This window comes from Pyrus communis, chromosome 4 (genome assembly GCF_963583255.1).
Source record: "Pyrus communis chromosome 4, drPyrComm1.1, whole genome shotgun sequence".
Classification (NCBI taxonomy): Eukaryota; Viridiplantae; Streptophyta; class Magnoliopsida; order Rosales; family Rosaceae; genus Pyrus; species Pyrus communis.
The window spans coordinates 12227347-12240964 of NC_084806.1; the positions used below are offsets into that span (position 1 = coordinate 12227347).

General features: G+C 37.7%; 1 protein-coding gene across 1 annotated transcript; it reads right to left on the reverse strand.

Annotated features, from left to right (window-relative positions):
• Positions 1-953: 953 nt before the first annotated feature.
• On the reverse strand, positions 954-8719 carry LOC137730452 (thermospermine synthase ACAULIS5-like). The gene is made up of 11 exons (XM_068469439.1): positions 8488-8719; positions 7936-8002; positions 7765-7837; positions 2806-2827; positions 2496-2598; positions 2175-2263; positions 1878-2034; positions 1650-1725; positions 1476-1534; positions 1224-1360; positions 954-1132 (listed from the first exon to the last, which is right to left on the reverse strand). The coding sequence occupies exons 1-11, from the start codon at positions 8649-8651 to the stop codon at positions 1045-1047; spliced, it is 1035 nt and encodes a 344-aa protein (XP_068325540.1). The 5' UTR covers positions 8652-8719; the 3' UTR covers positions 954-1044.
• Between the last annotated feature and the right edge of the window lie 4899 nt (positions 8720-13618).

The following is a 13618-nucleotide window of genomic DNA, read 5'->3' on the forward strand; positions in this document are numbered from 1 at the left end:
AAGTTTTTCATTTTGAAGGTCTGTAGGTCATTTTTTATATGAGTCATCAAATAAATTAAGTATTCAATTTAAATAATCTCTGTTACATCAAAACACAATAATTTTGGAAAAAGTTATTAATAAAAAAATGTTTCTCTCGTGAAACCTTTCATCTTCTTCTGCTACCGTCTCTGTCCTCTTGAGTAGGATTCTCTCCTCTCTTTTTTTCCCTCCTCTTTCCTCCTCTCCTATTTGAACGGTCACGATTAAGCCACGTCAACATCTTATATTAATTTTTTATAGAAATAAAAAGACAAAATAGAGAATGTGAGAGGAGGGGATGGAAGGAGATGGAAAGAGAAGGGGAGAGAATTCTAATCCTACTCCTCCACATCCCATTCCTCTCTCCATCTCTCCCGATCGTTCACTCCTCTTATCTCCACCTGAATTTTTTGTTTTTCGCATGTGAAAAAGGGAGGAGGACAAATGGGCTTCAAACCCAAAACAAAAATGGGCTTGACACCCAATTTGAATAAAGTCTAATTTGAGCAGAAATAAGGGTAAGATTTCTCACTTTTATTTCCTAGGTAAAATTTGAAATTATCTTGGTACAATAACGTTTCATGGCAGACTATAAACTACATAAGAAGTTATCATGTCAAATTGTGAATCTAAAAATATTTATATAAATTAGTCTGTATCTATTGTATCCACGGTCTGACAAGAGAATATTACTCTTCAAACTGATAAAACTTAAAGCTCAAAAGAACCATTTATCCTATGGGGTTTGAACGGTCTTAAAAAGTAGTATTGCATCACCATTTCATACTCCAATAATTCCCATATTCCATATCTTAAGAGAGGCACAAATAAGGATTTATATCATAGTGTTTATAAGTTACTACACAAAAAAAAAAAAAAAAAAAAAAAAAAAAGAAAAGAAAAGAAAAAAGAAATACAGCTGAAAAAAAAAAAAGGAAGACCCAAAGATTGTTTTCCACTTGCTCTCATGTTTCTAAGTGCTGGCTTTTGGTCGTGGTTCTTCACTCTTCCATTTCTTGAAGCTTACTCGAGTTTGTAGGCAGTGCCATGGCCATGGCCATATATGAACCTTGCCGTTCCTTCTGTATACACATGAGTCTCTTTGACCATCCTGCCAACAACCCATAATCCTAGCTTAAATCAGTAGCTGCTTAATTAATTATTATTAAGAGGAAAATCAACATATTAGGCACCCGACTTACGATTTCCGAACAGCTTTGCTCAAGGTAGAGGCTGATGAAAATGTTTTTCCATCTAGGTATCTGTTCTCCCCTGTGATCCTCTGTTTAATTCTGAGGTCTAATTCATCAGCACTCAGCTCAATAGGGGTATCTGAGGCCTGCCATTTTAAACAATTACTTAGGGTCCTTAATGTCACTTAAAATACAAAATGGTGTCGCTTAAAGAAGTAAATAAGAAGATTGGTTTTATAGTGAAGGTGCTAGTTTTTGTACCATGATCCATCCCCATATATCGGCATAAGAAGGAATATGAGCTGAATAAGGCACAACATCTGCAGACAGATGAGTTATAAGAAAAGAGAAGAGATAAAATTGATTTTAAAAAAAAAGAAAAAAAAGAAAAGAGAGAGATAGGGGGAACTCATTTTCTTAGTCAGTATAACTTACATCTGAAGACCTGCCTCAAAGTATTGTAAATGCAGGAGAAAACTTCTGTATGGCTGAAAATTCCAGCAGGACCTGCCTGCATATGAAAAAGAAAAGTGGTTAATTCTATGATTAGGGTTATGTTTCTGTGGGTGATAATTTTTTTGTTTGTTGACAAGACAGTACATACAGGCGGACACGCTGCCCTTACTAACTAGGATATCGCATGCATGAGTGTGTTTAAGTTACCTGTGTGACAAAAATGCCTTCCTTGCTGAGTCTAGGCTTGACAATTAATTCATAGAAGGATTTGGTGTAGAGTTTATAAGATGGACCTCCTTCTATTGGGTCTGCAAGGTCACCAATGATCACATCATACTGCTCTTCTCTGTGTTCTAGCTCAGCCCTGCAACACCCCCAATAATATTAATTGTGACACATAAGCTCACCGTGTACGACGTTTTTCCTTTAACAGTAGTTAAGTGTTGTATCGATAAAGTTATAAAGCCGGCATCATTGATATAAATGTATATGCTGAGAATAAACCTGGCATCATTGATGATGAGCTCCAATCTTGGATCACAGAAAGCTTCACTGTTTACAATCAAATATGACTTGCAGAACCCTACCACCTCCTGCATTAGTATTGCAGCTTATGGTGAATAATTCTGTCCTATCATATACAATATGTTGTCACTTGTAAGTTGTAAGTCAGACAAATCCCAAAACAGTACTTTCGAAAAATTAAAATTCTTTTTTGTGCTTCCACAGCTAATCCTTCTTTTTGTCTTTTTCAAACAACGGGACAAATGAAAAGCAGCTCAAAACCGGACACAGTGCGACTTATAGAGGGAAGTTTTATTTTACCTCATCAATGTCACACATGACAACCTTCTCCACAGTCCTGTGTCTCAGAAGTTCTCTTGCAGTGGAGCCTTCACCTCCTCCCATGATGAAGATGCTCTTTGGACTGAAGTTGACATCAATTACGGAGATATTAACATTGTTGCTCTTAACATCCATTTTATATATATATATATATATATATTAACATTGTTGCTCTTAACATCCATTTTATATATATATATATATATATATATATATATATATATATATATATATAAACCTCGGCGAAACGACATAAATTTTATTGATATGGAACAGAGAATTTAGGTACTTGGGATGATGAAGAAGTGGTGTAAAATCTAGAGACTCAGTTTGTTTCACTTCAATTGCATACCATATCAATCATGGGATGCATGTATTTATAATACTTCCGTAATTACAGATTAGGTTTGAAAACCCTAGATACAAGAAGTTGTGAACAGCTCAAATACAAACAGATCCTAAGGATAGGATTACAAACACAAGATCAGATTACAACAGAAACAAATACCAATCATTCCTATAAACTAGGAACGGCTGAAAAAGGTAGAAGTTTAAACCAAAGTAAACTCCATTGGTTTCGGTGATGTGCTGGACAACTGACTTCGTCTAACAGCCCCCCGCAAGCTGACAGGTTGTGGAACAACCGGAAGTTTGGAGACAAGAAACTTAAACCGAGACGACGACAAGCCTTTGGTAAACAGGTCCGCAAGTTGATCTTGGGAACAAATATAGTGAACCAATAATTGACCACGAACAACCTTCTCCCTGACATAGTGATAATCAACCTCTAAGTGTTTGGTTCGTGCATGGAATACGGGATTGGACGCTAGAGCAATGGAGGAGATATTATCGCACCATATGGGAGGAGGACTCAGATGCAAATGCAAGTCTTTGAATAAAGACCGGAACCAGGATAGCTCCGCTGCAGTGTATGCTAACTGCCTGTACTCGGCTTCAGCACTAGACCGAGATACGGTCTTCTGTTTCTTCGAACTCCAGGAGACAAGATTGGAACCAAGATATATACAAAAACCACCCGTAGAGTGCCGAGTATCCGGATTGCCTGCATAATCCGCATCAGAGAAGGCACTGAGTTGGGTAGTGCCAGGCTTATATAGAAGACCATGATTATGTGTAGCCTTCAAATATCGCAAGATCCGTTTGACAGCCATCCAGTGAGAGGTTTTGGGAGCATGCATAAATTGGCACACTTGGTTGACAGCATAGGACATATCTGGTCGTGTAATGGTGATATACTGTAGGGCACCAACTACACTACGATATACCTCAGGTTTGTCAAACAGGTCTCCCTCATACGCACTGAGCTTATGTCCAGAAGAGACCGGAGTGGAGATAGGCTTGGCTTCAGTAAATTTTGTACGAGAAAGCAGGTCTAAGGCATATTTAGACTGACACAGATGCATCGCAGTCCCATAGTAGGTCACTTCGACACCCAAAAAATAATGAAGAGGACCTAAATCTTTCATCGAAAACAACGTACCAAGTCGAGTAATCAACCTGGAAATTTGAGGAGGACTATTGCCGGTGATTAGTATATCATCGACATAAATTAAAAGAATAATATACACACCCTGCTTTCTGAAGACAAACAAACTGTAGTCACAACTGGATTCGTGAAATCCAAGTTCAAGCAGAAAATCTGAGAACCTTTGAAACCAAGCCCGGGGCGCTTGTTTTAAACCATAAAGACTACGTTGAAGCTTACACACATGTGTAGGGAATTGTTGATCAACAAAACCTGGTGGTTGGCGCATGAAAACGTCTTCCTGCAAAAAACCATGCAAAAACGCATTTTGCACATCCAGCTGCCTGACAGGCCATTTGTTGGACATGGCAAGACTTAAAACAAGCCGTATCGTACTGTGCTTAACAACGGGACTGAAGGTCTCACTGTAATCCACACCAGCCTGTTGATGAAACCCGTTGGCGACAAGTCGAGCTTTATGTCGTTCAATCGAACCATCAGCACGTCGCTTCAACTTGAACACCCATTTATTGGGCAGCAGATTCATGTTAGGACGATGAGGAACCAAACTCCAAGTGCCACATCGCTGCAGGGCATTAAATTCTTGAACCATGGCATTCCTCCACTCCTGAGACTTGACAGCTTGACTGAAACACGTGGGTTCAACAGGGAACTTGTCAACAGTTAAATGCATAGCATATTTTGGATTGGGTTTATGGATGCCTGACTTGGAGCGTGTGGTAATCGAATAGTGTGGGCCACTGGCAGTGACAGGAAGCACAGATTCAGAAGGTACATCGACTTGCTCATGTGATGGTTGGATAATCTGGGCAGAAGGAGATGACACGGGTATTGGAGGGCAGGGGGGGATGGCAAGAGGGTGAGATTGAGGAATAGGTTGACAGGGTTCTGTGTCAATAGGGAGGGGGGTGGAAGTGACGTCTTGGGCACGTTGTGGTTCGACTAGATTAAGATGACGGGGTTGAGGCATACTAGGGCAACTAGGGGTATCAAAAATTAATAATAAGTCTGGGGCTTGGTTATTACCTGAAGTGGTGACACTTTCTGAAGAAGATGTGAGACCCTTAAAAGGGAAGCAGTCCTCATCGAAGAGGACATGGCGAGACACGTAAATGCGTCTGGTAGACAGATCCAAGCACTTGTAACCTTGGTGATTCAGTGAATAACCTAAGAAGACACACGGTTTTGATTTTGGTTGAAGTTTATTTTGCATGTAAGGTACTAACCAAGGAAAACATCTACATCCAAAAACCTTTAAAGTGTCATACTTGGGTTGTTTTTGAAAAAGTTTTTCATAAGGAGACGCATAGGATAGAAGTTTAGTGGGCAAACGATTTATCAAATACATGGCCGTGGAGCATGCATCAAACCAAAATCGGTTGGACATGTGAGATTTAGACAGCATGACTATGCTCGTTTCAATAATATGGCGATGTTTGCGCTCGGCTATTCCATTTTGTTCAGGGTGTTTAGGACATGAAAACCGTTGTGAAATGCCATTAGCAGCAAGAAATTGAGTAAAGGCATGGCTTTTATATTCGCCACCTTCATCACATTGAAGGATTGTAATCGGAAAATTAAGCATTTTTTCAACATGTGCCTTAAATTGAACAAAGATTTGAAACACTTCACTTTTGTTTTTCATTGGAAAAAGCCAAGAATAGCGAGAGTAATCATCCACAAACAAAACATAGTAACGAAAACCTTCATTCGAAATAATGGGAGAACACCACACATCAGAATGCACTAGTTGCAAAGGAAACTTTGAAATAGACTCGGACAATTGAAAAGGTAACTTAGTACTCTTACCTAAGGGACATGACTCACAAAAATTGACCTTTGAAGGACCATGAATTGGTACCAAATTATTTGAAATTAAAAACTTAACGATAGAATTGGCAGGGTGACCAAGCCTCGCATGCCATGTATTCACTGAACACCGAAGCCCTACAAATGCAGATATTGGATGCTTGAGTTGTCCAATGCCACATGGAAATGGATATAATCCATTCTCACATCTCCCTCGGAAAAGCGTCTTCCGGGTCTTGAGGTCCTTAACAAGGAAAAAGGAAGGAAAAATCAGTAGGTAGCAATGGTTGTCTAAAGTAAATTTGTGTGCGGAGAGAATATTTTGGGTGGCAGTGGGACAGTGAAGAATGTTAGGTAAATCAAAGGAGCAAGTGGAAGTATGTAATGTATTTGAACCAGTATGAGAGATAGAAATGCCAGATCCATTACCTACACCCCCAATAGTTTCATTACCAGAGTACTCTTTAGGGTTAGCCAGATTCTGAAGATCAGGAGTAAGGTGAGCGTTGGCACCTGTGTCGAGCAGCCAGGTTCCATTCTTTTGTTTGTTGACAGTGACTGGAGAAGACACCATGGCTGTGAGCTTAGTCGCTGGAATTCTGCCTTCAAATGCAGCATTCATTCGGTGATAACAGTCAAGGGCCGGATGACCTGGTTTGCCACAGATTTGGCAAACAATCCTCTCACCATTAGAGCCAACCCGCTCGCTACTGCATGGCAGAGTGCGGTGGTTGGTGTTGTTGTTGTTACGAGGTGCAGGTCCGCGGTGATTGAAAGAAGTACTTCGAAAGGATGAGGATGCTCCTCGTCCAGTGCCTCGAGTGCGACCAAACCCTCGTCCTCGAGAGGCAACAAAGGCATTAACCTGCGCAGATTCCATCAAGGGAGCAGTGTGCTCAGCCATGCGACGCTCGGTGGTTAACAGCAGAGCCTCAAGAGTAGGATAGGTGATTGGGGTATCACGGGCTTGAGCTGCACTGACAGTCATCTCAAAGGCAGGTCCGAGATTGTTCAACACAATCTGAACGAGTTCATCATCACTCACAGGTTGCCCTGCTAGGGCAAGGTTGTCAGCGATCGCGTTCATGCGATCTAGGTAATCCGCAACAGGAAGATCACCTTTCTTTGTCTGCAGCAATTCATTTCGCAAAAACAAAATTCTATTTTGAGAAGTAGAAGCATACCGTTGCTCGAGTGCTTCCCAGGTGGCTCGAGCAGTCCTCTTGCTTGCCACGACAGACAATACAGACGCTGTCAAAGATCCATTGATCCAACTGAGGATCATTTGATCCTGTTGAACCCATGCAGTGTAGGCAGGATCCACAGCTGTTGAACCAGACACGTACTTGGACGGGGACACCAGGGTACCATCCACATATCCCATCAGATCTCTACTTTTGAGAATTGGGAGGATTTGGGCCAACCACAGTGGGTAGTTGGTCCTGTCAAGTTTGATGTTAACTATGGTGGAAAAAGGGTGGAAGGACGGATTGGTAGTGGAGTTGGGAGTAGCGTTTGTATGGGAGGAGGAGGGGGTAACATTGTTGTCAGCCATTGGAGCGTGAAGAAAAAAAAGGAAGGATCGATGTCGTTAGACAAAAAATAGGCTCAATACCATGTAAAATCTAGAGACTCAGTTTGTTTCACTTCAATTGCATACCATATCAATCATGGGATGCATGTATTTATAATACTTCCGTAATTACAGATTAGGTTTGAAAACCCTAGATACAAGAAGTTGTGAACAGCTCAAATACAAACAGATCCTAAGGATAGGATTACAAACACAAGATCAGATTACAACAGAAACAAATACCAATCATTCCTATAAACTAGGAACGGCTGAAAAAGGTAGAAGTTTAAACCAAAGTAAACTCCATTGGTTTCGGTGATGTGCTGGACAACTGACTTCGTCTAACAGAAGAAGTGGCGGGTGCACAAGACATTCATGGTAGATAAATTCATCCGTCTCAGCACTTTGAAGCTTTCCATCAATCACTAAAGCCTGCAAATACAGAAGAGAAAATGGAATGAGTAATTTGCTGCAATTTAATTTGTTATCATTGATCATTTTACTTAATTAAGAGTAGGATTGATCAAAACCTTTCCAAAGGGCTTCGTGTCCAGCAATGCAATGTCTTGGAATGGAGTAGCTCCTGTATGCAATATACTGCAAACAAAAAAATAATTAATTAACTAAACAAAGTTTGGTTAAATATATTAATGAGGAAACCAAACTTTGTGGTTAGAACACTCACAGTATTCTAACATTATTATGTCTTGTCTAACCTTTTCATGACCTTGATATTTGGATTGGGGGTAGAAAGAGTGTTTCAATTTTAAGAATTCTTTCATTTTTCTAAAGTAGGAGTTTTGACACTAAGATTGTAAAATGTCAGAAAAGGTATTATCTACATAATAATTTTGTCTATGGAAGACATGGTGAAAAATTCCTAATGATTTTGCCTATGGGCATCTCATAAATTTACAATCAAAATAAAAGACCACTAAGTCGAGCTTGATGGCATGAGAAACCACTAAATAAAAGAACCAAAAAAACATAGGTAGTAAAAAAGGTTAAGCAACAAAAATTGAAAACATTTTTTGAAAATTGAGTGAACTGCAGGTAGTAAAAGATGGTGACAGTTAATGTACCTATTAAGAGCAAAGCTCCATCTCAAATTTTCTTCAATTTCTTCCTCATACCAACAGCTCTTCCTGTATCCATTCAGCACTGAATGTCCCCTGCCATTCACTCCATTTCCATTCGCATTCCCATTCCCGTTGTTGGTTTCATTGGAATAAGGAATATCGCTCATTTTTCTAACTTAGATATCCCAAAAAATACTTCGCAAAACAGGATGAGTCTGTGTGTGTGTGTGTGAGAGAGAGAGATATAGAGAGAGGTAAGTGATGGAGAAGTCAGGAGGGGTTTCACAATATAAGAAGGAAAAAGGTGGCAGCCAAATCGAAAGGTACCATGATTTAGGGTTGGATTAAAAACCAGAGAAAAGAAGTAAAGGGAAATCTGTTGAAGTGGTTGTGCTTGAGAACGACACAAAAGCATGCAGCCCCAACATATCTTCATTGGAATTCGTAAAGAAAGGGAAAACTGGGACTATTTTTAGGATTTGGTTGCGTGGATTTAATATCTTGTTTTTTATTCGTAAAACAGTATCACGTGATTGAAATTGTAGGCATGCAAGTAGTTCCTTTAGAAATACGCAAACATGTACAGCACGGGATTTTTTGTAGTTGAGGGATGGTTTGGTTTTGGCGTCAACTAGGGGTTTTGACAATGTTATTTTCGAAAACGACTCGCTTCAAATTATTTCAGCTTTGCGGGATTCTGCTATTAACATATCGTATGTTGGTCATGTAATTGAGGACTCTAAAATCCTGTTGAAATCAATCACTGCGGCTTCTTATACCCACGTTCGTCGTCAAGCCAACGATACTGCTCATCGAAGCCCACTACGCACTTAGAAATGCTGGTCCTTTTGTTTGGTTAGATTCCCCTCTGGGTTTTTTCACCGATGTCCTTCTCGAGGATGTCCTCTCTATAATGGACTGTGCATTTGCTTCTTTTTGTATTTCTTTCTCTTTCATCCATGAAATGAAAATCTATCGTTTTTATCAAAAAAAAAAAAAAAAAAAGAAGAAAAGAAAAGAAATACGCAAACATATCGATGCTATTATATATGCACGTGTCATGGTCATACTATGTATGCATGTTTGGTAATTTTTATTTCTTTATCCAGTGATATTCAAAATAGTGCAATCTACAATCAGAAAACTTGAACTCATGTGAAACAGGATGGACGCACTGTTCTAACTAATTGGTTTTATTGGTATACATTTGATGATATTAATTTTAGAAGTTAAAAATAGGGTATTGGAGGATGGAGAAAAGGGAGAAAAGGGGGGAAAGGATAAAGATGATGATGAGGGGGTGACAACAATCGAAAATTCTGGTTATACTCTTTTTCTTCGAGAATGTGTGCAAATCTTGGTTGAAGAAGAGAGAGAGGAGCGTGCACTGGAAACCATCATAACATTCTCTTTGCTTCAAAAGATTTGGAGGGCGTGCTATGGCAGGCGCACTCATCATAACCCTCACCATTTACGCATCAATTCTCTCCCCCAAACAGGAAGCGTTAAAAGTTCAACTCCATACCCTTCGTAAAACATATACCTAAGAAATAAAAGATTATAGAGTTTTTATCACAAATGATCCTTGAATTTAACACACATCATTAAGATGATCCTTAAAATTGAAAATTGTAGTTCTTGAAAATAGGTTTCCAAATTAATGTAGTCCTTATGTCATAATTCTGTAAAAAAATTATATTATAAGCTAGTGTGGCACATAAATGAATCCCATAAAATTTATGAGTTTTTATCACAGATGATCACTGAAATTGAAAATCGATTAATGTAGTCCTTAAAAATAGGTGACATAAATCAATATGGTCTTTCTATCACAATTCTGTCAAAATTTTATTAAGTGCTCATGTGAGTTTAATAATTTAATGATCAATTAAAAAAAGTTGCCAAAATACCTTTTTGCACAATGGAATTATGTCAATGCAGAGCTCGCCGTTCTCCGCATCACTAAGACCACTGGGGAAGCGCCCAATAAGCTCTCCAAGATTAAGGTTATGAGGATGTCAATCGTCAAAATGTTACGGTAATTTCATAGAATTTGTCGCCAATCCAAGTAGTCACTAAATGTGGTCTCGATCGTGGTCAAATTTGGTGAAGAGTGTCGAAGGTCGTTAAGATGGATGTCCTAAGCATTTTTTTATTTTTATTTTCTTTAGAGAAGATACTACTGAAGGCTACCATAGATGGAGGTAGAAGAGTGTGGGATGGGATCGGAGGTGATTACGGGCTTGAGTTTTTTGGATTGACAATTTTTTTAATTAATTATTAAACTATTAAACCTATTTCTAATTTAATTAGACATGTGGATTCCATTTATGTACTGCATCAGCACAAAACAATTTTTTTTGACAAAGTTGTGACAGAAAGACCACATTGATTGGAGACACCTATTTCTAGATTGACATTGATCGATTTTCAATCTCAAGGACCATCTTGATAGTGTGACTCAATTTCAGGGGCCATTTGTGATTCTTTTTTTTTTTTTTTTTTTTTAAAAAAAAAGACTTATGGGCCCACTTATGCGCCACATTAATACATAATAGAATTTTTGACAAAATTGTGAGGGAATGACCACATTGATTTGTAACACCTATTTTTAGGGACTACATTGTTCCACTTTCAATTTTAGAGACCATCTTGATGATGTGTGTTAAATTCAGGGACTATTTGTGATAAAAACCCAAAATTTAAATGGAAGAAGTTCTGGCCCTAGCTACCTACCAACTTGCTATTTAGTTTTTACTTTGGATAATGTTAGGGAGATGTAATTTTTAAATCAAATTTTGTAAACAAAATGATGTGGTTGTTGATGATTGGATTATTACTTAAGTATTGATTAACGTACTTATTTCCTATGAGTAATGCTATGGAGACTAAACTTATAGACTAAAATTGCAAATTAAATGATGTGTCACCAATAAGAAATGAGCACGTTTATCAATGTTTAAGTAATAATCCAATCATCAACTTTCATGTCATTTAGTTTACAAAACTTAGTTTATAAATTTAGTCTTCCTAGCATTACTCATTTCCTACTGGTGACACATCATTTGATTTGTGAGTTTAAAATTTTAGCTTACCTAGCATTACCCTTTACTTTTTGACATGTTATTTGAATATTAGAAGATGTCTGTAAGTTATCTGGAAATTATTTGTTAGGTTATATTATTTTAAGAGTTGTTTGTAAGACCATGGCAATATGAGCAACGACACGTTTACAAAAGAAAAAAAAAAATGTGGTAATAGTTTGCCAAAACTACAGCCTTGTTGTAGAATGAGGAAGTAATTATTTTGATAATCCCTCTTCTTGTTGCAAGTAGTTTATTTGAGATTTCCAAGCTTAGTGAAAATGGTACGTCACATATATACACACAAAATCACTCTGATCCAAATGTCATATGCTTTGTTTTGCTATAGCATGTCAACAAACTATTCAATCTTATGCAACAATTTGTGGGTATCATTAACGAGATCAAATCTTTTGTACTCAAAATTCTTTGTGATCTTTCTGTAACCTATTTCATTGTTGACTCTTGACCATTCATTTAAACTTTATTTTAGTAGTTAAATAGGCCACTGAAAGGTCACAAAGAATTTTAAGTGCAAAAGATTTGAACTCTTAGTTAAGGGGAAGGGGGTCCAAGAGAGTCCACCAGTGTCGTAAGGTTGGCAATAGAATGATGTGTGAAAGACCAAATAAAAAGTAACAAAAGAAGATGTGTGAAAGACCAAATAAAAAGTAACAAAAGAAAAAGAAGAACAAGATAAAAACTTATGTGCCCACATAATTACTATGGTGGAGGAGAGCATAGGAGAGAGGCTCTATATTGAGAAGTGGTGGCGTTCTATTTGATGCAGGCCGGCTATGAATACTAAGGAAATCATTCTTGTTACTTGCAGTGTGTTTTGGTTTGGGGGTGATGATGGATTCGGCCAAACTCTTGTTTTAGAAAGGTTATGATGACCTCAAAGGCCTCAAGCTCCAACTCTGAGGTCCCCGGGATAATATTGTGTTGCCCTAATCTTTTACTTGCTTCCTTCTCCCTCTTCAAGACCTGTAAAAATCATTGCACTGGCCTAAGCTTTGTCACCCAACAAATCATATGACATGATTTTATAGATTTCTTATTTGCTTGCCTTGCTGCACATAAAATGATGTCTCATCTTCATTTCCCATAATGATTCATGTCATGACTTTGCTTTGTTATATTATGTGTATTTTCTTCGTTTCTAGTCAAGTTTGAACTTAAATGTTGACGATTGGATCAGATTTGCATCGGAAAGTTAAAACTCATATATAACTTTTGAGTTAAACTAAATGTTATATATCTGTTTTTTTAAGTAATTAGAGTTATATTTAAAATTTCCAAAAATTATTTGAGTGTAAAGGTGAATGTCATGCAAAGAGAAAAACTTCATTCCAACAAAAAAAAATTTAACATTTGAGTCACATGTAAAATTTAAATTTATAATCAAGTGCATGAGGAGAAAATAAGAAACTCAAACCCATGTACCACCACATTTGAACTCAAATATAAAAAATATAGTGTAATGATTTCAACTATTGCATTTGATCATTTCATTGAGGAGAAATATAAAACAAGAAAGATGCACTTAGTGAAATATTTATGATTTTTTTTTTTTAATCAAAGAAGATCTCAGGAACGGTTCGATATGCATGACTACATTTTTCTAACAATTCAGAGTTAAACCAGGTATTGTTTAGTAATTTCAAAAATCTAATATTGATTCGTTTGTTATTGCTTAAAATGAGGTTGGGGTTTTTGAAGAACTTGTTCTTTAGGGAGTCGTAAAGTCTGGGAATTGATTTAGAAGTATGTTTCTACTACTCATCAGATTCGTAGCTAGATGAAGATAGGAGAGAAATTTGGGAACCATAAAGCTAGATGGGTCTCTTTCCCATGCGAATCATAAATCTACAAAGCCACCTCGTGTTATTGATAAATCTACGCAACTTCCTAATGCGTTCATAGTTATATGTGTCTGTCATCATTAGGTTAATTAATTAGAAGTAGAATATATACCCTATAACTCTTCCAAATGGGAATGGAAGAGAAGAGTAAGGGCTGGTTTGGTATTGCTGTGCTTTGAAAAAAAG